This window comes from Erythrolamprus reginae, chromosome 6 (assembly GCF_031021105.1).
Source record: "Erythrolamprus reginae isolate rEryReg1 chromosome 6, rEryReg1.hap1, whole genome shotgun sequence".
Classification (NCBI taxonomy): Eukaryota; Metazoa; Chordata; class Lepidosauria; order Squamata; family Dipsadidae; genus Erythrolamprus; species Erythrolamprus reginae.
This window is the reverse complement of record NC_091955.1, coordinates 89,192,932-89,219,184: the sequence shown is the minus strand read 5'-3', so window position 1 is coordinate 89,219,184 and position 26,253 is coordinate 89,192,932. Positions and strand designations below refer to the sequence as shown.

Here is a 26,253-nt window from a genome sequence, read left to right as displayed (position 1 = left end):
TATCTTGGTACTCAGTTTTGAAACTCATCGAAATTGGAACTCGGTGTATTTTGTCGTGAAAATTTTGTCCAGTTACACAACACACAAGCTAGAACCTTTCAGTGTCAGCTGCCTTGTGTTTTCCTACATTATTCCTTATGGGGAAAAGTTGCTTGATATTCTACATTTTTAGTACTCAATGGGCTTCCCAGAAGTAATTCATGATGAGTACCAAGGTACCACTGGTATATACAGTTAAACAGATCTCCTTTCCCAGAGTGTGGGAAAAACACTGCATTTTAATAGCCAGGTTTTTGGTAATGACACGATTGGCGATCAGGACGTAGAAAAAGTATCCATTTATTCAAGGTATGACAAGTATATTTACAATATATTCTCCAAAACAGGATCCTTATTTGATTTTTTTTTAAGCAATCAAGAATTACACTTAAATGGGGAGATCCTATTTGTTACAAAAGATATTATTTCTGCAAATGATTACAACATACTAGGCTCAGTTCTAGGTATGTTTACTCCTGGAAATGAGCCTCAATGTAGTGTAATCACAATCATTCCCAAGTATACAAACCTAAGACAGCCTTAAGGTTAATTAACCATTCAGTCATCTTCTATCGCAATGCCAATTCTGTAAAACCTCATTTTGTCACCGCTAAAGGCTACCCTTAGCGGTAACAAAATGAGGTTTTACAGAATTGGCATTGCTCTAGAAGATCTTAGAAGTTTGCAAGGATTATATTTTCCTCCCTGGCTGCCTGAATGTAAACATAATTTTTTAAACAGCACAACACAGCAAACTAGTTTAAATTGAATCAAATTCTCTGGATTGTTCCTTTTTTGTGAAAGAGAAATGAAAGTGAAATATACTAGACTTGCAACCTTCCACTGATTTGCAACTTGTAAGCTACAGTTGTAAGCAACTCTAGAGATCTGGCAAGACAACAGAACAGCAATGGTACTAGATGACTGCACTGTGATGACTTAAAAACTACCCTTTGACATATTTTTTTTTTAAAAAAACACCTGTTTTGAATTTTAATGTGAATCTCAGAAAAATGGAAGGATGCCATCCAAACTGGACAGCATAAGCAGCAAATTGTCTTCGCTTCACTTTCTAGAGCACCATGACACTATGTTTGCTATTTAACCAACGTCTCACTTACATTTAATTAAATTATGACTTAACCGAATGTCACATGGGCATGATGAATTAAACAGTGGAGGTCTGATGAAGTTTTGATGAGATTATGCCCCGAAATGACTGGAAGCAATGTTTTCCTCTGCTATCTTCACAACATGGAAAAGCAACAAAAATAGGAAGATTTTTATTCCTATTGCAATAGGAATCCTTCTTACTTGGTAGTGTGTTGTTGGAGTCTCAATACTCAAATGAGACACATTGTAAAACCTAAGATAATCTGGCAGCCTGATCCTTCTGGAAATATTTCTAAAGTTGCAAATCATCTGACGAAACCCAAATTTATAGCTCTAAGGCGGATATGTGCCATTGCTCCAAATCTTAATCATCTCTCCCAGCCCACAAACAATTGAAATGGTTTAAAATATGAGTCAGTTAAAAGTTATTTTCTACAGCCAAAGTATCACATAAGAACTAGAACATACATAGCAAAGATGTTTAAGGTTTATGCTTTGACCATGGCCTATTCAACTCAACAGGATTCTATTTAAAATAATTAGAGACAGAGTCTGCAATATAAAACAACACCCCATGTTACCAGTGTTGTAGGGACAATTAGATCACTCACATCTGTTTTAAGACTCAAAACAAACAACTGCCTAGAGCAGGATTCCCCAATCTCTGGGCCGTGACCCCTACTGGGTCCAGATCCCTTCCGAACCGGGCTGTGGAAGTGGTGGGCGAGTGTGCAAATGGACACCTCACTTATATGAGCTGTGGGAGCACATGTTCCATTTGTTCAAGTGGCAGATGTGCTTGCCAGCCACTTGTGCAAATGGAGCTGTGCACATTCATGTCCTTTCCTGCTCCTTGTATGGAACCATCCCCTTCCCTCTCTCCCGGCCGGTCCACAAAACCAGAAAGGTTGGGGAACTTTGGTTTAAAGGCAAAGAAAAAAAGCAAAACAAAAAACAAAAGCAACAAAAGTTCTTAAGGGATACTTCTCCCAAGATGAAATCAAAGAAATGGAACTGGAGCATGTCAATAATACTGCAACTCTGGAACAGGATGTTCCGAATGTTTTTGGAAGCGGTCCAACATCATAAGCAGGCCCATTTTGTATCAAACTATACCAGAACACACAAGGACCATTTGTTTCAAAATTGGAGTGTTCTATTTTGGGATCAGAATGATCCATAATGGAATTTTTTTGTTGTTAATTCCTCTACAGTGGGAACACTCATGGAGAAATGTCCCTTGAAGCGCCAATTCAAAAATGATTTTCACAGCTTTACAGAATCAATTCGTCTCATCAAAAAGTTCTCTTAAAGAATCACTTAGTACACTTTTAATAGAACATCCTTGGGTATTAGTAACTAGTGTTTATTCACTCCAAGATATTTGTCTGGCTGTTTGAGCCTTTCCAATTTAAAGAAATCAATAGCTTTGCATTAACATGCTTGCTTCAACAAAAGTAACATCGAGACAAGTTTATGATCAAGAACCACTGAAAAGGGCCGAAAAAGGAATGTGATTTTCCTATCGCTTAAGTTGTTTACATTTCCTCTTTTTTGCCAGTTCAGTCAAATGTCCACACAATTGCCATCTGTAGCAATAGGAATTGTTTCTCATAGTCTAAAAGTATTATAAATTAATGTGCCATTTGATCAAGGCTACCAATATAATTCCCCAAGACTTACCAGCAAACTGACTGATTTGTTTGATGGTTAGAAAAAGTTATTTACACAATAAGTTAGCTTCGTAACACGCTCCCTTAGAGTAAGAGTAGGACGCTTAAGCTCAGTCCTTCAAATCTAGCTCTTGGATGATCTCAGATACTGCCAGCAAACAAAACATGATGCTTCATGTTTTAGGACTTTATATGTTGGCTACCAATAACCAAATTAAAAACAAGACTTAGGATTGAAGTGCCCTTGCACAAATTTGTGAGCTAGGCAACTCCCGTTTCATAAACTGTGTGAACATCATGAAGCAAAGCAAATCACTTCAGGAGCTACATATTATGTGCACATAGTTTATTCCATGAGGAAAAGGGTTACTTCTTGCTCCGACACTTGCCAGTAATTGGGATAAAGAGAACCAGTAGAAAGGCATGTAAAACTGGTTTCCACATTCCCTGCTAAACCACACATCTAACGAATCCAGGAATGGTTGTAACAGAGTTTTGTACAATTCCGCACAAAAAATGATTATTTTTTTTGCATATTCCAAAGGTAAAAGATGTAGGTAATGAAAATTTACATTTGGCTTGCAACATTTTCCTACAAAGATTTATTTCAGCGTCTATTTACAGAGAGATTTATACAGCTGGACTTGTGATGAAGTCTTCTGCTACCGTTAAAAATGAGATTTTAAACGCCGTGGGAATCAAGCGTAAGGAAGCTGTCTCGCGTTCAATAGAAGAAACAGTTCGGGAGAAATTTTCTTTTTTCCTTCCAAAAAAAGGGGAGGAAGTAATAAATTTGGCAAGCAGGAAGCAAGAAGGGCCACGCCTTACCAACTGACCCATGATCACTCTATTACACCTTCCGATGTAAGGAGGTAAAAATGACAGGCACTGTTAATTCCAAAGAGAGCTTGCTGCATTTTAGCTTGTACTCCAAAAATGTGAAGAAGCCTTGAAGAGTTCTAACATTCCGTGACTTTTTCGCCAGTTGAGTTCACAGCATCCCCGGTATGTCAATGCCAAGTCTTAGGTTGCAAATTTGCTTCTGGTTTTCTTTTTTTTAATATATTAAATAGGTTTACTGTATACTATGGTGTAAATTGGAAACTTACTTCAAACACCATTACAAATGTTGCCTTTGTATACAACAAAATCGTTGTGCTGGACTGACCGATCTTCATGAAGGTTTTATAAATAATATAAATTTAGAACCAGTCTTCAGGATCTTTGTCAATCATTATACCATGTTGTTGCTTTCTCCGGCTTTATCTACAAGCTGTGGGCAAAGGAGACAGAAGGGAAGGTGGAATTGGAGTAGGGAAAAGAAATCGTAATTTAATACATTCTTTAAGAATGGAACACATTAATGCTACTTCAGCACTTGCATTTTAAGTGAGTGACCGGGTGTAGTATAATCTTATTAAAACAATACTAACCAAGGCCTTATGTAGTTTACACAAAATAAGACCGTTTGCATTACAACCGCATTTAGCCATGGTATGTTTTTATGTTAACACATAGCAACATGAAGATGCAACAGAATGAAAAAAAATAAATTAAAATAAATAGGAAATAATGCAAGTATAAAAACCGTTAGGCTCAATAACCCAAAGGGGGGAAGAAAAGAATATTGTTTTGAAAAATAATCAGCCATTCATGCATTAATAGACTGAAGATGATATTTTCAACTAACCATTACTGGGAATTGTCTCCTGAACCTACGCAGGCTTTGAAGAAAACATCAAGAATTAACTTTTCCAAAAGGATTTAACTCCATAGAGTCCAGTTTATAAATGATATTGATACAGAAAAGCAATAAGCAAGATGTCAAGCCAAATTATGAACAGTTATTTAAGTAGATTTAATATAAGGAGAAAACCCAGCTATATTAACTAAGTCCATTAGATATACTGATGTCTTGGAAACTAAGGCATAATGTGGGGTTCAGAGGCTCCTGTAGCAATAAAGCAAAATGTGCCAATCTTTAGCATGGCACGCTGTCAGGCCGAGAAAAAGGCAGCATGCTTCTCCTAGCCTAAGTGTAATTGCAACTACATCCTGAAAATATGATATATACCGTATTTTTGGAGTACCTCTAGATACGAGTTTAATTCATTTCAGAACCGAGCTCGTACGTCGGATCAACTCGGATCTCGAACGAATGCCTTTAGACTTTATTTTTCCCCTGCCGAGATAACCAGAAGCAAGGATTCTTGCGCCACCTAGTGGAAGCTCGGCTCGTATCCCGAATTTGAGCTCGGATGTCGAACAGAAATTTCGCTCCTGTCGTGGCTCGTAACTTGGAATACTCGCATGTGGAGCAGCTCGTATCTAGAGGTACTACTGTATAAAACACACCTTAGATTTTGGGGAGGAAATTAGGTGGATAAAATCTGCATATCTATTTTGTATCTATTTACAATATTTATATTGTATTTATATTGTTGTTGTAAGCCGCTCCGGGGTCCTTCAGGATTGGGTGGCACAGAAGTCGAATAAATAAATAAATAAATAAATAAATAAATAAATAAATAAATATTCATCTGGTTAGCACCCTTAATCTGGTTCAGCTTCTGCACATTATTTTATCCCCTGGTTAGGGCTTAAAGAAACCTTATTCAGAGAGTAACAATGAAAGAGCCTGCAAGCCAGTAACATTGTTAGGGCTAGAAAGAAATTTATTCAGAGCAGGTAGAGCAATGAAAAAAAGCCTGCAAAGACTTAGGGCTGGAAAAACATTATTCGGAGAGAGTAACAATGAAAGAGTTTGCAAGGTTAAGAGAAGAGAACATCGTTAGCATCTCGTTAGGGTTGGGGAAAAAAGCTTTGACAAAAGCTACATTCAGAGCATAAGATGCATCCAAATTTTCAGCCTCTTTTAGGGAGAAAAAAGACACATCTTATACTCCAAAAAATACGGTATATATATATGTCTATCATATGTATCCTAATTAAAATTCTCAATTTATAATGCACCATGACAAATGCCAGCCACCACATGCTTAATATTAAACAACTTCAGAAATGCAAAATTAGAAATGGAGCTGCAAAGAAATGTGTCAACATCCACAAGGATGCTGCCATGTTATTTTATGAGCATTGACCATTGTAAAGATGGACATGGGCAACAGGTAGTCATGGATACACCTGGTGAGGCCTGCCATATTCCCTTCTAGAAACACCCCCAGCAGTTGGATTTCATCTCAGCAATATACGATAATGTCAACTTGCTATTATCTGACAAGCTGTCCGGAGCATATTTTAGCTGGGAAGATTCCTCAACTTTATTCTGTATCTCCAGAAACCATTATATCCAAACTAGGTGATCAGTGGTGATAGTTGAACTATTTCCTTTTAATCAGCTATGAACAATAAATCTGTTATATTTGCTTGGTTTAATTTACTGCTCCCGACAGTCTTGGTGCACAAAATAGGAAAAAAAGGATGCTCAAAATAAAATGGCATGTGGATAAGCTCTTGATGCCTTTCCTGTTACTTGATTGTTTTCTCAACTGCCTCAAACAACTATCCTAGAGTGAAACCTTTTCTGAAAGCCTTCATACATACATGCAGGCCATTCTGAAGATTGTTCTCAAGCACCCTCTAAATGATTCCCATTATTATTATTTGGGAGGCGGGTGAGATAATTTATTTATTTATATATTATTATTTATTTAATATTATATTATTATATATTATAATAGTGACAGAGTTGGCCTTCTCCGGGTCCCGTCGACTAAACAATGCCGTCTGGTGGGACCCAGGGGAAGCCTTCTCAGTGGCGGCCCTGGCCCTCTGGAATCAACTCCCCCCAGGGATCAGGACTGCCTCCACCCTCCTTGCCTTTTGAAACTTCATGAAGACCCACCTTTGTCGCCAAGCACGGGGAAACTGATATGCCCCTAGCTATTATGGTTTATGTATGGTCTGTTAGGTTGTGTGATTGTTTTTCTTTTTATAATAAGGGTTTAAAATTGTTTTTTTAATATTAGACTTGTACATGGTGTATTGTTGTGAGCCGCTCCGAGTCCTCGGAGAGGTGTGGCATACAAATCTAATAAATTATTATTATTTAATTATTATTTATTATTTATTAATTAGATTTATATGCCACCCCTCTCCGAAGACTTAATGCACCTAACAGGACACCACAAGCCCATTTTAAGAAAAACGGACACTTAGCAGTCTTAAAAGAAAAAGTTCTCCCTTGCTCTCAGATCCCTAACTGTCCTCATTCATAGGCCCCAACAGATTTAGAGAAAGTTAGGTTGTCGCTTCAAACTAGAATTGGATAATCATTACAGACAGCCCACGCTCAGTGACCAGTTGCAAAGATGGCAGTAGCACAGGGTGGCCAAAAATTCAATTTCTGACCAATACTCTCCTAATTTGGGCAACCACAAAAACCTTCAGTGTGAAAAACTGATTAAGGTCTGGTCAGTTTCAAGCTGCGCTACAATGGGGAGGGGGTTTGTAACCAATCAGTTAAGGCCATTGAGCGGAGTCCCTTAACTTGAGGTTAGCACATTTTAGGCAAGTGTTGCAGACAAAAATAGTTCGAGAAGAGGCAGTTTAAGCAATCTCTCCACTGTGCAAGCGGTCAACAACAATGCCAGGCACAAGACACTGTAGAAGAGAACTTTACCTGAATTACACAGCAGCAACCAAGGATTTTTCTACCATCTCTCTCTCTCTCTCTCTCTAGGTCACATGTTTGCGTAGCAACCATTTTATTTAACAAACAAGCCACTGGAGCAAAATGTAGTCACTAAATGAGAAGAGAGTGTAGTATCTATTTGTTAAGTTTGGGGGAAAATAATGTTTTTGTATTAAGCTCCATAAATGGTAGCTACAGTTCTGTCAAGAAATATTTGCCCCTTTTACATTTTTATTTGTGTTATATGTTCATTCAGACTCCTTTTATATGTCAGGAAGACTTACATGAATCACTGACAACAAACAATGGGGAAAAGTGCAAAAAATCCAGGAATGTTGAAAGGAGGTAAGTAGCTTTTGACAAACCTGTGATTTATACTGACAAAGGGACGTGAGTAAATCTGATGGAGGCTTTATGTATGACATGATAATTTATGCATATCAACATTCTTGAAACTACAGGACCAGTCTATTTCTATGTCAAACCAGCGTTTAATTTTAAATTCAACTGCAAGATAACTAAAAAAACACCCTGTGAGTGACTGTATGAAAACTGTCCTAATTCAAATCCACGTAGAGAAGAAAAAACTCAGGGTAAAATTATGTCTCTTCTGACCTGAAACATGGGGAGATGATGTCCAAAGAAATCTGGAGAACATATGGAAGGATAGGGAAGACTAGTTTATCCTGATACAGAATTAATTTTGAATCCTGTTATCATTGTTACCTGAAGGCAAATACAAGCATTTGGTGACCCATATTTTGAATGCACATCTGTGTACAAGCTGGTCCAGATTTTTAAATGGAATCCAAGAAATAGAAGGAAAACAAAGCTTGCTGTGTATTATGTGAAATTATTTAATACTTACTGAGCGTATACCAGGTAAATTCAACAGATACCCCAGAACTGGCACTCTTCTAATAAAACCGATCACCACAGGGAAAAAGCCCCTTTGGAAAAAAAAAATACATTACAGATTAGAAGGCTTTTTCAAATAGGTTCCCTTTGCGAAATATAAGTTATTAAAACAAGCAATTTAAAAGGATCAGCCCAGGAACAGGAGATTCCACTATGGGCATTTTGTAACTCTAGAGCAGTGTTTCCCAACCGTGGCAACTTGAAGATATCTGGACTTCAACTCCCAGAATTCCCCAGCCAGCATTCGCTGGCTGGGGAATTCTGGGAGTTGAAGTCCAAATATCTTCAAGTTGCCAAGGTTGGGAAACACTGCTTTAGAGAACTCATGGCTATTATTAACCAGTTCCCACTTTGCATCATTGTGGTATCCTCAACTACAATTAAGGTAATGTATAAATAGAAAACAAACTGGGGTTAAGACAAACAAAATGCCTTTAAGCATGTTTTCCCCATAAGCCAAACAATGAGATGCCTCAGTATTTCATGCGAGATAGAATTTTTTTGCTAACTAAAAACAAAAGGTACCTCACATTATAATTTACTTCATTCATTCATTCATTCACTCGTTCATTGTAGCAGTCGTCATAGCGTACATTTTTACTATTTTTATTAAATTGCTTGAGTTACAGTGGAATGGTAGGAATTTTTGAACTTAAGCTCATTGATCATTTGATGATTATTTACACTTTTATAAGGTTAAAAGTAATCTCTCTGGTAATTCGTATTTGCACTATACAATTAATGAAACTACTGTCATGTGGCAAGTGATTACAATGAACCTACAAGGCTAGGAATGATAAAATTTAACAACGTTAAGAAGTAACTGTAATAATATGTGACCCAAGGTGAGCCTATACATCTGCTATTGTTCCTCATTAACAAAGATTAAGGAATGAACAAATGTAAAAGCTTTGTTGCAATCAACCTGAATTGTAATGTAATGAATCTATCTATTCCCACTTATTACTATAACCCTGTTGCTTGTATCTTTCAATTATATTGTTTTTGTTTGTTTCTTAGTACAATTTGATAGCTTATTAGTAACCTTGAATATCACTAAGTGTTGTATCTTTTTATTCTTGATGAATTTTATTCTCCTTACGTACACAGAGAGCATATACACCAAAGACAAATGTCTTGTGTGTTCACATTTGGCCAATAAAGAATTCTATTCTATATCTGAAATCACAAATATCTATAAACTCAAGCAGAAATTGTAATTTCTCAGTGACAGCCAACCAAAAGCATACTTGGAACCAACATTAAATGGTCTCTCTGTAAGGGAGATGGGCGGTTAATACATCTGACATACAATTAAGTAAAAATACAAATTTTCAAGAAGACCTTACCTGAATAAGAGGAAGAAGCCATAAATTTCAAAGACCATTCCTATCAGAGGCCAGCCAATAAGAACTATAAATACACCACCCAAGAAGAAACCAGTGGCTTTCACTTTATGTTTCTGGAAAAAGAATCTGAAAGTTCTTTCTAAACCAATTACGAAAGCCAGTCCAGCCACAAATAAAACCTGCAGAAATGAAAGCAAACACATTTGAATGTGGGAAATATTCAGAGAGAAAATATTCATATTCAATACAAATATTCTACAAACATCTATACCAATAATTTGCTATTGAAGAAAACAGGAATGCCTTAAAGCAGTAGTTCTCAACCTTTTAAATGCCGTGACCACTTAATATAGTTGCTCATGTGGTGGTGACCCCCAATCATACGTCTAGGGCGGATTCTCCCAACAGACCTTTAAGCTGATTGGCAGTAAGGTCAAAGGGACACCCCCACTGTAAATGCCTGATTGCTCATATTGTAAAAATATCTTTCAAGGTGCAGAATGGAATCTTTAGTTCCTAACACCATTGGAAATTTGTTTTTTCCCCATGATCTTAGGCGACCCCTGTGAAACGTTCGTTCGACCCCTACTAAAGGGGCCCCGACCCCCAGGTTGAGAACCACTGTCTTAAAGGTATCTTTTATAATGTTGGCACAATCAAAAAACACAATTGTTTGCAAAGGGAGATAAATAATTTACAGTATAAAGACTTTAGGGGTATTAGTAACATGATAGATTAGAGAGAAACATTTATTTTTCTCCCACCTTTACTATGTTTATAAATAATTTAAAGCGATGAAAGTATGTAATACTCCTTCCTTCTCCTGTTTGCTCCACAACTACTATCCTGTGAGGTGGTTTGGGATGAAAGAGAGAGACTGGTCCTAAGTCAGCCAGCTGACTTTCATGCCTAGGTTGCTAAGGATTAAAGATGGTAATAAATAGGGATTTGCAAAATTTACCATTGTAAAAATAGCATCTTTCCTCTCCAGAATAATTTTTATTCACAACTAGCAATAAGTATGTCATTTAAGTAATTAATATCTCACCTTGGTGACATTTCCCACACTGCTGTATTTTAGCATTGTTTTGTCTCCTCCCCCAAATAGAAGTCTAGATTAACACAACACATTGAACACTAACCCTACATTGGCAAAACACAATGCCTGTTCAACTAACAGATCATAACCAAACAAGTTCGGGTAGTTCTTGGCTTACAACCATTTGTTTACTAACCATTTGAAGTTATGACAGTACTGAAAAAAAGTGATTTATGACCATTTTTCACTTAGAACAGTTAATAATTTATTAGATTTGTATGCCGCCCCGAGTCTTTGGAGAGGGGCGGCATACAAATCTAATAAATTATTAACTGTTGGAGCATCCCCAGACATTTAGCAACTAGAAAAGTTGTGATATGGGACAAAATTTCATTTAACAACTGTCCTACTTCTCAACAGAAATTTTGGGCTCAATTGTGGTCATATATCGTGGATTACCCATAAAACATATTAAAACTTTATAATATAATGGTCTGGCAATCTATGTCAAATATGAATTGATGCCTCTGAATTGTGGTTCCAGAGTAAATTATTGGTTATACCATGTAACTAACAGAGAGGTGTTAAATCATATAAAACCAGATAAATTTGGTGGCGCAGCAGGTAGAGTGCTGTACTGCAGGCCACGGAAGCTGACTTGTAGATCTGAAGGTCAGCGGTTCAAATCTCATCACCGGCTCAAGGTTGACTCAGCCTTCCATCCTTACGAGGTGGGTAAAATGAGGACCCGTATTGTGGGGGCAATAGCCTAGCTCTGTTAAAAAAGTGCTATTGCTAACATGTTGTAAGCCACCCCGAGTCTAAGGAGAAGGGCAGCATAAAAATTGAATGAATGAATGAATGAATGAATAAATAAATAAATAAATCATAGAAGCTAAAATTATAAGACTACATCTGATTTACTTTCATCATACCATTTGTGCAAATTCATTGGAAAAGGCAATGAAGCTAGGAATGCTTTTTTGGAACAAGAGCAAGGGGCAAGCAAAGGACACGCTAGCTTGATAATATCAAATTTGATATGAAGTTGAATATTCAACAATTGAAAAAAACCTGCACTTGACAAGATAGCATAGACAGCTCTTGCCTATAAAGTTGTCAAAGGCAGACACAACTAAACGTTTAAAACAACAATGGTTGGCTCCTCTATGTACAAGTTTCTGCAACTTGCTGTATGTCGAGCTATCCAATCTCATTTCTGTCTAGACTGTTGTTTGAATTTGGCCAGAGGGGAATTACATGAATGGTCTGTGTTAAACATAGGTACTTTCAGAATCCTATTATTCTGTGCAAATAGTATTCATGCAAAACTACTTACATTTCCAATAGCTAAAAGTGCTTTGTCGAAAAATAGGATCATTCCAAAGAAAAGAAAAAATACTCCAAAACCTGTAAGGCCCATGCCAATTTCTGAAAGACAAAAAAGGGGTATTAATTACTCGAGTGTTAGCAAGAAAAGAAAAATAACCGCTGAAACCTTATCTACAGTTATAACATTAGCCAGGGTCACTTTTAATGTCCATAACTACACATTATGAAGACTCAATTATTTTTCCACTCACAGTTTAAAGACTTTTTAAAATAATCTACTTATATTTCTTCCATGAAGACTATTTTTTAAAAAAAAGATAGACTCATGATTAACTAAATGTATGAAACAAAAATTAGTTTTTTTACCAAAAAACCTGAACATCAGTTTTATTCTAATATTAAATCTCTGCTTTAAAACTGTATTTTGATTTCACCGCAACTCTGGTCCATCTATTCTAGCATTGCAATTCATTTGTAGCTCAAGGAAACAGTAAATAAAACCCAATCAAGGAATTACCAACTTAGACAAACTAACTGTAAGCAATAACATAATCAGGGAATCACCAAAAACACACACACCAACATTGACAGGGCAAACCACTAGTACATAAATAGAGAGAAAACCCTACTCCTTTCTAGCAGTGATCATATAGTTGGTTAATGAGATATCTGCGAAAAAATAGCCAAACTGAGAGAGCACCAAGGGCCCCACAGTATTTATAAATTATTTTAATTTTTCAGACACAACCTTAAGCAGAGTAAGCTATTTTAATGAAGGTACATCCATTTTATTTTTAAGAATTAATATGATGACCAGGAAATGTTTAATAGGCAAGTAAGGAAAAGGAAAAGGTTCCCTTCACATATATGCGCTAGAACAGTGATGGCGAACCTTTTTTTCCTCAGGTGCCGAAAGCCCATGTGTGAGTGCCCACACCCATAATTCAATGCCTGGGGATGGCCTCCACTGCCCCCTCTTGGAAGCGCTCGGGAGGCCTAAAACAGCCCATTTCCCAACCTCTGGTGGGTCCAGTAGGTCTGTTTTTTGCTCTCCCCAGGCCCCAGAGGCTTCTCTGGAGACTGAGGAGGGCAAAAATGCCCTCCCCCATCCCTCCAGAGACTCTCTGGAAGCCGAAAACGCCCTCCCAGAGACTTTGGGCGAGCCAAAAATCAGCTGGCCGGCACATTGGAGCTGAGCTAGGGTAACGGCTTGCGTGCCAGCAGATATTGCTCCACGTGCCACCTGTGCCATAGGTTCGCCATCACTGCTCTAGAAGGCAGTGCTCATCTCTGTTTCTAAGCCAAGGAGCCAGCACTGATCGAAAACGTCTCCATGGTCATGTAGCTGGCATGACCTAACGCCAAAGGCATACAGAACACCGTTATTGTCCCACCAAAGTTGGTCCCTACTTGCATTTTTTACATGCTTTCGAACTGTTAGGTTAGCAGAAGCTGGGACAAGTAACAGGAGCTCACTCCATTATGCGATGCTAGGGATTCGAACCGCCAAACCTCTGATCGACAAGCTCAGTGTCTTAGCCCCTAAGCCACCGTATCACTAATAGGCAAGTACATACAGGCAAAGGAGAGAACAAACAGCTGGAAGAAGAACAAAGCAATCTACCTCTCTTTTGCAACCAGCATAGTAACTGAGCAGGCTGCTAAGGAAAGGAAGCTTTTTTTTCAGTATTTAGTAAAGAAATGCAACCGGGCTCATTTTCTCTCCTTTGTGAACTTCAAAATTGGTTTTGAAGTTCGTGAACTGTTAATTCTTCAAATAATGTACAAGTTATTGTTTCAGTAAAATTAAAAGTTACATATACTGTATACAATGACACTTTTGGACAACAGAAACTGGAATATTTCTGCAAATCAACAGAGAAATAAAATATATTTATGCTTTAAGTGGTGACTTAGACCAAGCAGCAGTTTTTGACAGATTCAAATTGCGGACATCATGAGGTATCAGATTTCTGGCATTAACCCAATAGTGTGAGAGAGAAGGGAGTGAGCAGTAAAGTTACTTCAGTAGCTAGAATTAACTGCTCCGTGGGGACAGTACAGGAGGATGGAGCTCCAAAGAAGAACAACTATGGGGCAAGACATTGCAACATTGATAACATAGATTAAATTAAACAGCTTAAAGGTTCCCCAGCATGTAACAGATTTCTGTATAACTTTAAAAAAGTTTTGCTTTAAAAATTGTAATACATTTGGCACTAAATTGATTCTCACAATCAGTGTTCCCTCTAATTTTTTTGGGGGGTGGGCGGAAAAGTATAGTGTCTGAGCAGCAGTCCCTTCGGGACTGGGCGGCACAGAAATAATAAATAAATAAATAAATAAATAAATAAATAAACAAACAAACAAACTAACAAACAAACAAACAAACAAATAAAAAACCCATTTGCCTCAGAGAATTTCAAAATAAAATACTGTACTGTGTTTCTATAACAGTGAGCTCATAATAGGGCAACTCTATCAATATCAAAAATACTTAAATAGTTGAGCTAGTTTCAAACTAGATTTTGATTTTCTTTCTCTCTTCCTTACTCCCATTCTTTTTCTTTCTCTTTTCCTTCCTCTCTTTGTTCTATCTGTTTCTCTCTCTTCCTCTCTTCCTCTCTCTCTCCTTCCCTCTCACTCTTTTCCTCTCGGCTTCTGGGCAGGTTTGGAAAACTCTGAGTTGATGATGATTTTTAAGTGAGCGATTGCTCACTGCTCAGCTTAGAGGGAACTATGCTCACAATTATGAATTTGCTTCTTTATGTTCCATGAAATTGCATAATATTCACATTTACGTTACTTGTGCAAACACGCTAAACGTTTTCTTGTGCAACTTTTATGAGTAATAATGAAATCGTTTTATTTTATATACCTTAGCTAAAGCACTAATTTATCCAACTGAAGTTATACTACATGAAAAAGACTGCTTCTATAGAAGACTGTTTATAAAAGAATCAATTCTGTGAGCATTTACTCAAATATAGCCTACAGTGTAAACATTCCTGGAGTGCTCACCAAAAGAACAGGTGAGAGATAAACTATTTTATTGCTGCTTCTCACAAGTTTTTATGGAATGCTCATTATCTTTTAGATATAGTATAGTCTTGATTAGCCACTGATCACTCAGCCTTGTTGGTCTAGCTTTTTATGTTTAGACTTTTGTGGAAGCAGAAACCCGTTCTTCCCTTATTTAAATCCCCATAACACCAAATACCTAAATGTGCAATAAATGATAGCCTGTGCCTTAACACAGTTCTGTATATTTAAACATTTCACTTAGTAGCCATAGGTGAGAAGTTATTTCACACAGGCAAAATAACTGGTTGACAGGTGGGAAATTGCTTCCTTTACACCTAGTCAAATAATTTAGCATCCCTCCTCTGCTTACTTTCAAGGCTAAATACAAACATTTTAATGGATTTTAAAACAAGGCTATATTTCATTTAACTCTTGAATTTATATATATATATATATATAAAATCCAAGTATTATAACACTGATGTTCAGATTATTTTCTAATATTAGAGAATATATTTGGCTCAGGGTTGAACAATGGAGTCCCTGGTGCTCTGAGTTTGGGTTACAGACGTTTCATTACCCAGCTATGTAACATCATGAGTGCTAGTGAATGTGTGATTTTCTGAGAGATTCCCAGTAGCTTACCCTGCCAGGGGATTGGTAGGGGTGGGTTTTCACAATATTAAATCCCTGATTAGAGTATAAAAAACAGAGCAAACCCTACACAGTAGCACTCATGTGGTTACTTGGATAATAAAATGTTGCAGGAAAACAATGAAGATCAAGTACACCACAGATTATTTTGAACCAACATATGGCAAAAAAAACCCATTTTATTAGGAAGTAATATTCTTCTGGGTTCAGTTCCAAGTGGGGGAAAAACCCACCGGATTAATGGAGGTTGCTTGGAAAGAAAGTTTAATAGTGGACGGGAGCACATGGCATGAGCTCCTGTATAGAAAAAGGTGGGTCACAATTTTCCAGATGTTGGGTACAGAGGAAAAAAAGGACAGTTGCTAAAAAGACAGTTCTAAGTTTTTATAACTTCTGTTGGACTCCACCTCAGAGTTTCCTGTTCCTATATAAGAAATGCACTCTGGTTGTCAGATTCCCATGGTGCCATGCAGAAGCAACTTTGCAGGCTGCATTTTTGAATTCAAATTTGGCTGACCCTTTGCTGGGTGATGGTGAAAAGGGCTTTGGGCAATTCCTAATATGGCTGTTTGTTATGTAGAATAGATTGGTCCAGCTATTAAAGGTGAGCTGGGCCATCCCTTGGTGGCACATTGACAAAGGTGGGGGCTACTAAGAGTGAGTCTTTTTTCTTGCCTAAAAGCATGTTTCTGGAGATATTCTATATAATGTTCGGCCTTTTAAAATATTTTGTACGATATTTATTTTTTCAGCAGGGGTGGGCGCTAATTTCCTACACTATCTTAAATAATTCTAATTTTCTTGATAGTTCATCTTGGATGGTTTTATGCCAGCTTTCTTTTAATCCAATGACTACAAAATGAATTTGGGTTTCACATCCTAAACCTACCTATTAAAACCCAACACAGCTGGAGGGCCCCCAGGGTAGAAGCACTCTGCATTTACAGCATGTCTGATGCTCATATAAAATAGACATTTTTTTCATATAACAAGACATAGGTACAGGAACAGTGGTAGGAATCATGCCATGTGAAAAGTTGTGAAAGTCTCACAGCCCAAAATAACAATTGCGGTAGTAGCAAATAATGATGTGTATACAATTGAGCTGCGTTTCAAGGTGTGCTTTTAAAAAAATATATAATAATATATTTTATTATATTATAAATATTATATTTATTGTAATAAATATATAAATTATAAATACTGTATACCTGGAACTCACATTTTTATAACAATTATTGAGATGTATGTGTGTGTGTGTGTATTTACATATACAGTACTGTATATATACTGCTCAAAAAAATAAAAGGGAACACTTAAAGAACACATCCTAGATCTGAATGAATGAAATATTCTCATGGAATGCTTTGTTCTGTACAAAGTTGAATGTGCACAACAGTATGTGAAATTGATTGTCAATCAGTGTTGCTTCTAAAGTGGACAGTTTGATTTACTTGGAGTTATATTGTGTTGTTTAAGTGTTCCCGTTATTATTTTAAGCAATGTATATACAGATATACGTACAGAGAGAGACACAGACACACAGACAAGGAATTTATCTCTAAGTGTATATAAAAGAAAATATATATTTGTCAGGATTCATGAGGTACAACACTTAATGATTGTCATAGGAGTAAAATAAGCAATGAAGAAACAATCACTATTAATAAAATGTTAAGAATACAAGCAACAGGTTGCAGTCACAGAGTCATAAGTGGGAGGAGAGGGTGATAGGAATAATGAGAAAAAACTAGCAATAGTAGTGCATAATAGTAATAGTGCAATAGTAATAGTAGTGTGTGTGTGTGTGTGTGTGTGTGTGTGTGTGTGTATAAAATATACATAAACTATATTTTAAAGCAAAGCAAAGAATATTTTAAAGGAAACCACGCCTTAAAGCAAAGCTCAACTGTTGCTGAATTAATTGCCCGGTCGCATCCCTGCAGCTTTTCCCGCTGCTGCCTTTGGCCATTTATTTTAGGTTATAGTTATATTGGGTGAAGAAAGGGGAACCTTCCAGAGGGAGTGTTTCCCACCCGGGGAGGGGGGACTCCCTCCCATTCCAAGCGATGCTAACATGATTTTAATATTAACGCTTAACGTTGGAAAGCAATGAAGGGGCTCGCGGAACACAACAAGGATGAAAAAAGCTAGTATGCTGCAAATGGGGAGGATAATGCTAACGCTCATTACTACAGAAGCAGCAATATTTGGCCTCCGCCCCACCCCCCCAAATTCACCCACTCTGCGTATCCGTGAGGGAAATCATGATGTCGGGAACAGCCGCCGCGCCAGCCGGACAAAGAACCGAAGAGAAGGAGACGGAGCCGCCTCAAGGAGCCCGTCCGCCACGTCCTCCGGAAACACGCAGCCCCCTCACACTACCCGGCTTCGGCTGCCGACCCGCCTCCTCCTGCCGCCGAGGCGCCCGCCGCCGCCGCGATCCAAAACGCCATCCCATTGGGGCGACAGCGCCCAACCAATCAGCGCCGGCTTTATTCCGCTTCCTTCCTCCGGCGCTCTCGAGGTTGGGGGCGGAGCTTCGGCTGCGCTGAGGTGGCCGAGGGTTAAAAAGCGCGAGGCAAAGGAGGGGGGGAGCGCGCGCCGTGGCGGATTGGTTAAGGCAGGGCGGAAAGGGCGGGAGGAAGAGGAAGGGAAAAAAACCCCCCAAACTAAAGGGGCGGGGCCAAGATGCCGGCTGGAATTTCTTGAGCGCGGCGGAAGGGGAAAAAGCCGGAGGGAGAGGTGCGTCTTCTCATTTGGGGAAGGGATGGGTGGGAGATCGAGGGCTGCTCCGGGAGGGACCTTTCTTTTTCAAGAGGCATCTGGACTTTCTTGGTTTTTCCCTGAAGACGTTTCGCTTCTCAACCAAGAAGCTTATTTAATAGAGACATCTAGTCCAGCGGTTTCCAACCTTGGAGACTTGTGGACTTCAACTCCCATAATTCCTCAGCTAGCAAAGGTTCGGCTGCACTGGCTGAGGAATTATGGGAGTTGAAGTCCGCAAGTTCTCCAAGGTTCCCTAATCTAGGCTAACCCCCTAACTTAAGTTTCTCCCGCTCTGACTGGATGGTGGGGGAATGGAAGAGTTTATACTCCTTGCAAGACGGCTGGTCGTTTGCATCCTTTTAGAGAATAGAATAGAATTTTATTGGTCAAGTGTGATTGGACACACAAGGAATTTGTGTTGGTGCATATGCTCTCAGGGTACATAAAAGATAAATTTGTCAAGAATCATGCGGTGCAACACTTAACGATTGTCATAGGGGTCAAATAAGCAATGAAGAAATAATCAATATTAATAAAAATCTTAGGATACGAGCAACAAGTTACAGTCATACAGGAAAAGGATGATAGGAATGATGAGAAAAAACCTAGTAGAAATAGAAGTGCGGAGTTAGTAAACAGTGTGACAGTGTTGAGGGAATTATTTTTTTATTTATTTTGTCAAACAATTATAGGGTGGTAATTTGTACAAATAAAACATTAGATAAGTAATGATAAAAAGAAACAAAAGAAGACAATAGGACAGGGACGGTAGGCACAATGTTGCGCTTATGCACGCCCCTTGCAGACCTCTTAGAAAGGGGGAGAGGTCAATTGTAGATAGTCTAGTTTAGTTTAGTTTAGTTTATTTAGATTTGTATGCCGCCCCTCTCCGAAGACACTGGGCGGCTAACAACAATAAAAAACAATGTAACAAATCTAATATTAAAAAGTAATCTAAAAAACCCCAATTTAAGAGACCAATCATACCAACAAACATACCATGTATAAATTCTATAAGCCTATGGGGAAGGGAGAAAAAATTTTCAATTCCCCCATGCCTGACGACAGAGATGGGTTTTAAGGAGCTTGCGAAAGGCAAGGAGTCTAAGGTTAAAGGTTTTGTGGCTAGGAGTAGAAACCACAGAATCAGGTAGTGCATTCCAGGCGTTGATTATTCTGCTGCTGAATTCGTATTTTTTGCTGTCAAGTTTGGAGCGGTTGACATTTAATTTAAATCGATTTTGTGCTCGTGTGTTGTTGCGGTTGAAGGTGAAGTAGTCGTTAACAGGTAGGACAATTTGGTATATGATTTTATGAACTATAATTAAGTCAGAAGACAGACGATAGAGTTGTAAGTTGTCTAAACCAAGAATTTCAGGTCTGGCGGAGTAAGGTATTTTGTTGTAAGAAGAGGCGTGAGTTTAGTAGATTGATGGCGTTCGGGAAAAAACTGTTCTTGTGTCTAGTTGTCTTGGTGTGCAGTGCTCTGTAGCGACGTTTTGAGGGTAGGAGTTGAAACAGTTTGTGTCCAGGATGCGAGGGGTCAGTTGATGCCCCCTGGAGGTTTATCGGTGTCACCTGAGTGGTGTAAATGGATGTGGAGCCTTATTGGAACTGCTGAAAGGACCGGATTGTAGACTGGAGAGAGATGATGTCCTATTTCCCCACCCAGGGGCGGATTGCTACTATCGCCACTATCAGTGCACTGCACACAGCTTCAGTTGCCATGCTGTGCGCGCACATCCCCAGCGTGTTTTTCTTCTGTGCATGCTCAAGAAGCAAAAACGCATGCACGTGCAAGAGAGATTTTTTGCTTCTGCGCATGCATGGAAGCAAAAAAAAATCACCAAAATCTCTCTCATGCGTGTGTCCCCTCGCAAGATTTTGCTTCTTCCCAATGGTTAATTTGTCTATTTCAGCGCAGTTGTATGTCTTCTTGATTATCGTGCTTTCAATAGGTATTGGGGGGATTTCTTCAACATTTAACCTATGCAATCCTGGCAGCTGTTTTAACATGCAAGATTAAATACTTAGTGCTTGTGCTATATTGCCTTTTAGATATATCTAATAAGGCTGAGTTCAGGTGTATCCTCTACAGTTATTCCTACTATTTCCTGTAACCGGTTATGTACACTGCTCAAAAAAATAAAGGGAACACTTAACAACTCCAAGTAAATCAAACTTCTGTGAAATCAAACTGTCCACTTAGGAAGCAACACTGATTGACAATCCATTTCACATGCTGTTGTGCACATTCAACTTTGTACAGAACAAAGTATTCAATGAGAATATTTCATTCATTCAGATCTAGGACGTGGTCTTTGAGTGTTCCCTTTATTTTTTTGAGCAGTATATTTTGGTCCAATATTTCTTCGCTTCCGGACATGACCACCACATGGTCCTCGGAAAGGGGCAGCATACAAATCTGATAAATAAATAAGTGAAAGAAGGTGCCATAGTCTTTTTTTACACTTCCTATAAGCTAAACATGGCTTACTGAACTTTCCCCAAATTCATCTTCTAACTATGCTTATGCATGAGGTGCAAATAAAGTAGGTTTGGAATTGAATAAAAATGTACAAACAGCCACGGTTCCTGTTGGAATGGAATAGAAGGGAGATGAAAATGGTGATTTGTTTTTGTTTTTCCTGTTCAAACTAATATTTGCTCCTTGTCAAAGTGCAGATTTGAATCAAAACTTAGCGTGAAGAGCCATGACTAAGATTTTTAAACCTTCACCTTATCTTCAGAAAAATATTTCTATGATAAGCTGTTCTAGAGATTGATTCCCCGGAGATTAGAACTGCCCCTACTCTCCTTGCCTTTCGTAAACTTCTTAAGACCCACTTGTGTCGTCAGGCATGGGGGAACTGAGACATCTCCCCCGGGCATATACAATTTATGAATGGTATGTGTGTATGTATGCGTGTTTAGAAAATGGGGTTTTTAAAATGTTTTTAGTAGAAATTTAGATTTGTTATAAACTGTTTTTTCCACTTTGTTGTGAGCCGCCCCGAGTCTGCGGAGAGGGGCGGCATACAAACCTAAATAAAATTAAAAATTAAATTAATTAAATTAAATATCATGTAAACTTGCAAAACATTTTTCTTTTTTCCACATGAGACTGATATGACAGCTCATTATGACACAACTGTGTGATTGTTCAAGGCAGATATATCTTATCTGGAATCTCCAGTCCTAAAAAATTGTCTGAAAGCTTTGGCAGTAATACTGTGATGTGAGCAGTGAGGGCAAGGTTGTTTTTTTAAATGATTTTTTTTTTGACAGAAGAGGATATAGGATAAACTTGGTGCAGCTTAAAAAATCCATGAAAAACTTTGCTTTCCATCTCCTACCCTCAAAACGTCGCTGCAGAGCACCGCACACCAAGAAAACTAGACACAAGAACAGTTTTTTCCCAAACGCCATCACTCTGCTAAACAAATAATTCCCTCAACACTGTCAAACTATTTAAGTCTGCACTTCTATTTCTACTAGTTTTTTCTCATCATTCTTATCACCCATGTCCTCCCACTTATGACTGTATGACTGTAACGTTGCTTGTATCCTTAAGATTTTTATTAATATTGTTTCCTGATTGCATATAAACATACATATACATACATACATACATACATACATACATACATACATATAAATATATCACACACACACAAACACAGATAGATTAGATGGATGGATGGATGGATAGATGGATAGATAGATAGATAGATAGATAGATAGATAGATAGATAGATAGATAGATAGATATCATATCTTTTTACTGAATTTGAAAATTAAGGGAGACTAGGATAGATCTATTTCGGCCTTGTTCTGGCCTCATCAGCTAGCCATACCTTCACTGGGATTTGAATATACTGTATATATTTTTCATCAACCTAGAAAACTAATGTTGGGGAAGGAGCTTCTGCATGCAAAATTATCTGGCACAAGACTGACATGATTGCATGGTTTAAGAAAGCCTTTATGTGGTGCGGGGGGAAAACAGTTGTGTAAATTAGGTGAACTTTATTTTGGAAGGAAATGCAAGAAACATAGAAGACAGAGAGATCTGATGGAATTCCGCTGATGAATACAGTACATTAGGGCAAGCTTGTCCTTTCTTCCCTCTAGAGCAGTGTTTCCCAACCTTGGCAACTTGAAGATATCTGGACTTCAAGTTGCCAAGGTTGGGAAACACTGCTCTAGAGGTTGTTTAAAGATTTATTGCTTAAATAAAGGGTTTTGTTTTGCAAAGTACTAATGGTGGCATCTTTGTTATTTACTTCTTTATATAGGTTTGTTTTCGTTTTGATGTTTTTTGTGAGTCAATCTTACAGAGTGAAACAGGCAGTGCAAGGGTTTCCAAAATATTGCCAAGAAAACTGCAGTTTGTCCAGCCAGTTGCCAGGAGCCAGTGCTGACTAGAAGACTCTCTCCCCCCCTCCAAAAAATCCCCCCAACCCATAGCAATGTTTCTTAACCTTGGCAACCCGAAGAGGTGTGGAATTCGACTCCCCAAGATGAGCCAAAAAAAAAATGAACTGAATAGTTTCATATGCTGCTCTCTAGTGGCCACAATAGGTTATATACAAGAAATAAAACAAATCTATTTACGGTATTTATTTTGTCAAATTTGAAGAACGTTCGGAGACTTCGGCTAGTCCAAAATGAAGCCGCGAGAACTATCATGGGCTTACCAAAGTTTTTGCATGTATCTACATCAGTGTTTTTCAACCAGTGTGCCGTGGCACACTAGTGTGCAGCGAGACATGGTCAGGTGTGCCGCGAAGCTCAGAGAGAGAAAGAAAGGAAGAGAGAGAGAAAGCAAGCAAGAGAGAAAGCGAGAGAGAGAAAGAGAACAAGAGAGAAAGAGAACAAGAAAAAGAAAGCAAGAGAGAGAGAAAGAGAAAGAGAAAGAAAGCAAGAGAGAGAGAAAGAGAGGGAGGGAAGGAGAGAGAGAGAAAGTCATAGAGGGAGGTAGGGAGGGAGAGAGAAAGAGCAAACAAGAGGAAGGAAGAGAAAGAAAGGGATGGCGAGAGAGAGAAAGAAAGAGGAAGGGAGAGAAAGAGGGAGGGACAGAGAAATGGAGCGAAATGGAAGAAGAGAGAGAGAATTTTTTTTGTCCAAACTTTTTTTAGCCCCCCCCCCCCCCCCCGCTCAATGTGCCCCAGGGTTTCATAAATGTAAAAAATGTTCCGTGGCTCAAAAAAGGTTGAAAATCACTGATCTGCATTACTCCGCCAGCCGCATTGGCTACTGATTGGTCTCTGAATACAATTCAAAGTGTTGGTCACTACCTATAAAGCCCTACATGGCCTAGGACAGGGGCAGGGAAAGTTGGCTCTTCTAAGACACGTGGACTTCAACTCCCAGAACCAATCATGCTAGCTCAGGAATTCTGGGAGTTGAAGTCCACGTGTCATCGAAGAGCCAACTTTGCCTACCCCTGGCCTAGGACAGTGGCATGCGGAGTCATATCTGCTGGTACGCGAGCCATTCCCTTGCTCATGTCCAACTGATTTTTGGCTCATACAGAAGCTCTGGGAGGGCGTTTTGGGCTTCCAGAGAGCCTCCAAGGGGATGGGGGAGAGCATTTTTACCCTCCACGGCTCCAGGGAGGCCTTCGGAGCCGGAGGAGGGCAAAACATGAGCCTATTGGGTCCACCAGAAGTTTGGAAACAGTCCGTTTCCGGTCTCCAGAGGGCCTCCGGGGTGTGAGGAAAGCTGTTTTCACCCTCTCCAGGCATTGAATTACGGATATCACACATGTGCACGCTCTTTCGGCACCCAAGGAAAAAAAGATTCACCATCACTGGCGTAGGACTAAGTTACCTTTGGGACCGTCTCCAGCCTCACATATCCCAGCGACCGGTCAGAGCCCACAGAGTCGGCCTTCTCCAGGTCCCATCAGCCAAACAATGCCGGCTGGCGGGCCCTAGGGGAAGGGTCTTCACTGTGGTGGCTCCAACCCTCTGGAACCAACTCCTCCTGGAGATTTGCACTGCTCCAACCCTCCTGGCCTTCCGGAAGGTCTTAAAAACACACCTGTGCCAGCAGGTCGGGGGCTATTGAGCTTAACATTCTTGCTCCAGCTGTTAATTTGAATCTGTTTGTGGTATGAATGAGTGTGAATGTATGGTTTTTTTAAGTGGGTCTTTTAGATTATTAATTGGGTGTTTAGATTATTTAATATTGGACTTTTTTGAAGCTGTTTCTGTTGAAGCTACTTTTTGTACTTTTATATGTTGTAAGCCACCCTGAGTCATCGGGGAAGGGGGGCATATAAGTACAATAAATAGGTAGGTAGGTAGGTAGGTAGGTAGGTAGATAGTTAGTTTAGATAGATAGATAGATAGATAGATAGATAGATAGATAGATAGATAGATAGATAGATAGATAGATAGATTGATAGATGTTCAAGATACCAGGTATTGGTATATACATAAACATAAGCAAAGTAGGTACAGGTAAATTAGGACAATTAGGACAATTGGGATGGTAGGCACAATAATGCTCTTATGCACGCCCCTTACAGACCTCTTAGGAATGCGGTGAGGTCAACTGTAGACAGACTTAAGTTTAAGGTTTTTAGGGTTTGGGGAAGAAACCACAGAGTCAGGAATATAGGAATTATCTCTTACATCTGGTTTTTATCTCAATGTCACTGACAATTGAAATCTGCATAGCTCAGGGAAGAGTTTTAAACCAATCCAATCAACAATCTTCCAATGTTGGCAATCTGCCGGATTTTTAAACGTCTTCTTTGCTCTGTTTGATATTCAGGTTAGTTGCATACTTAAGAAGAAACCATTGTTTGCTATTTTAGGACTTCTGAATTGGTTCTTACCTAATAGAAGGTAGTTGAGTGTTTTCTTAGTGGTATTTTGCACCACAGTCTTTGTTTTTAATTTAAAATTTAGATTTTTTTGAAAAAAAAAAAACTTAGCTGCTTTAAAAATGAAAAAAAGAAAACACCACCAAACCACAAATATTTACAACCCCCTAATAACAAACTATTGTTCTTTTCCACAGAGTTTAGGGCAGAGTAAAATGTATTCGTTCCTCAGAAGACTTGAGGACCAGTGGCACGTTGGAGAACTTAAGCACTACGTGATGTCTGTCAACTTGTTGAATTTAATGAGTTGTAAGTAGGACTGGGATGGCTGTGTCCATTGAACAGGGTTTAAACACAAGCATAGTCCGAACCTGGTATTTTATTCATCCTTTTAGGCTTAGCAGAGAGTACAAGTAGTCCTTGATTTATAACAACCTTTTTTTTCCCCCAGGAAGAAACTGTTGGAGCGTAATTTTGATCAATATTTGTTGGTGAAGCACTTTAAAGGCGATGTCAACTACTCTTTCAGGTAACTCATGCTTCCATACTTTACTTCCAATACTTTATTACAACAGATTTATATATAAAAGGAATGCCATGACTATATGCATGAATGTGTTATAGATCTTCTAGATTTGGGCTAAACTAGCTTTCAATTTGGAAAGAAGAGGCCTTACTGGGTATATCGATGGACAGGTCATATTGGAGTTTGTCTTTCTTTAGAGCAGTGGTTCTCAACCTGGGGGTCAGGACTAGTGATGGGCGAACACAACGGTGTTCGGGTTTGGCAAGTTCGGATGAACTTTACACAAAGTTCGGACGAACCCGAACGGTTTGTGGCACCAAAGCTC

At 38.8% G+C, this 26,253-nt stretch overlaps 2 protein-coding genes across 3 annotated transcripts in view; one reads left to right on the top strand and one right to left on the bottom strand.

The window, feature by feature from the left end:
- Positions 1-323: 323 nt before the first annotated feature.
- On the bottom strand, positions 324-18,310 carry GOLT1B (golgi transport 1B). The gene is made up of 5 exons (XM_070754335.1): positions 18,040-18,310; positions 12,125-12,216; positions 9,747-9,925; positions 8,348-8,429; positions 324-4,098 (listed from the first exon to the last, which is right to left on the bottom strand). The coding sequence occupies exons 1-5, from the start codon at positions 18,062-18,064 to the stop codon at positions 4,060-4,062; spliced, it is 417 nt and encodes a 138-aa protein (XP_070610436.1). The 5' UTR covers positions 18,065-18,310; the 3' UTR covers positions 324-4,059.
- A 75-nt stretch (positions 18,311-18,385) lies between these two features.
- The window catches only part of RECQL (RecQ like helicase), a 29,938-nt gene continuing 22,070 nt past the window's right edge, over positions 18,386-26,253 (top strand). Inside the window, exons 1-3 of one of the 2 annotated variants that reach the window (XM_070754333.1) lie at positions 18,389-18,540; positions 25,600-25,711; positions 25,854-25,931. In XM_070754333.1, the coding sequence (XP_070610434.1) occupies positions 25,913-25,931 (19 nt within the window). In that variant the 5' untranslated portion in view covers positions 18,389-18,540; positions 25,600-25,711; positions 25,854-25,912. Of the gene's footprint in view, positions 18,541-25,599; positions 25,712-25,853; positions 25,932-26,253 lie in introns of both variants that reach the window. The other variant, XM_070754334.1, reaches the window with a different exon arrangement.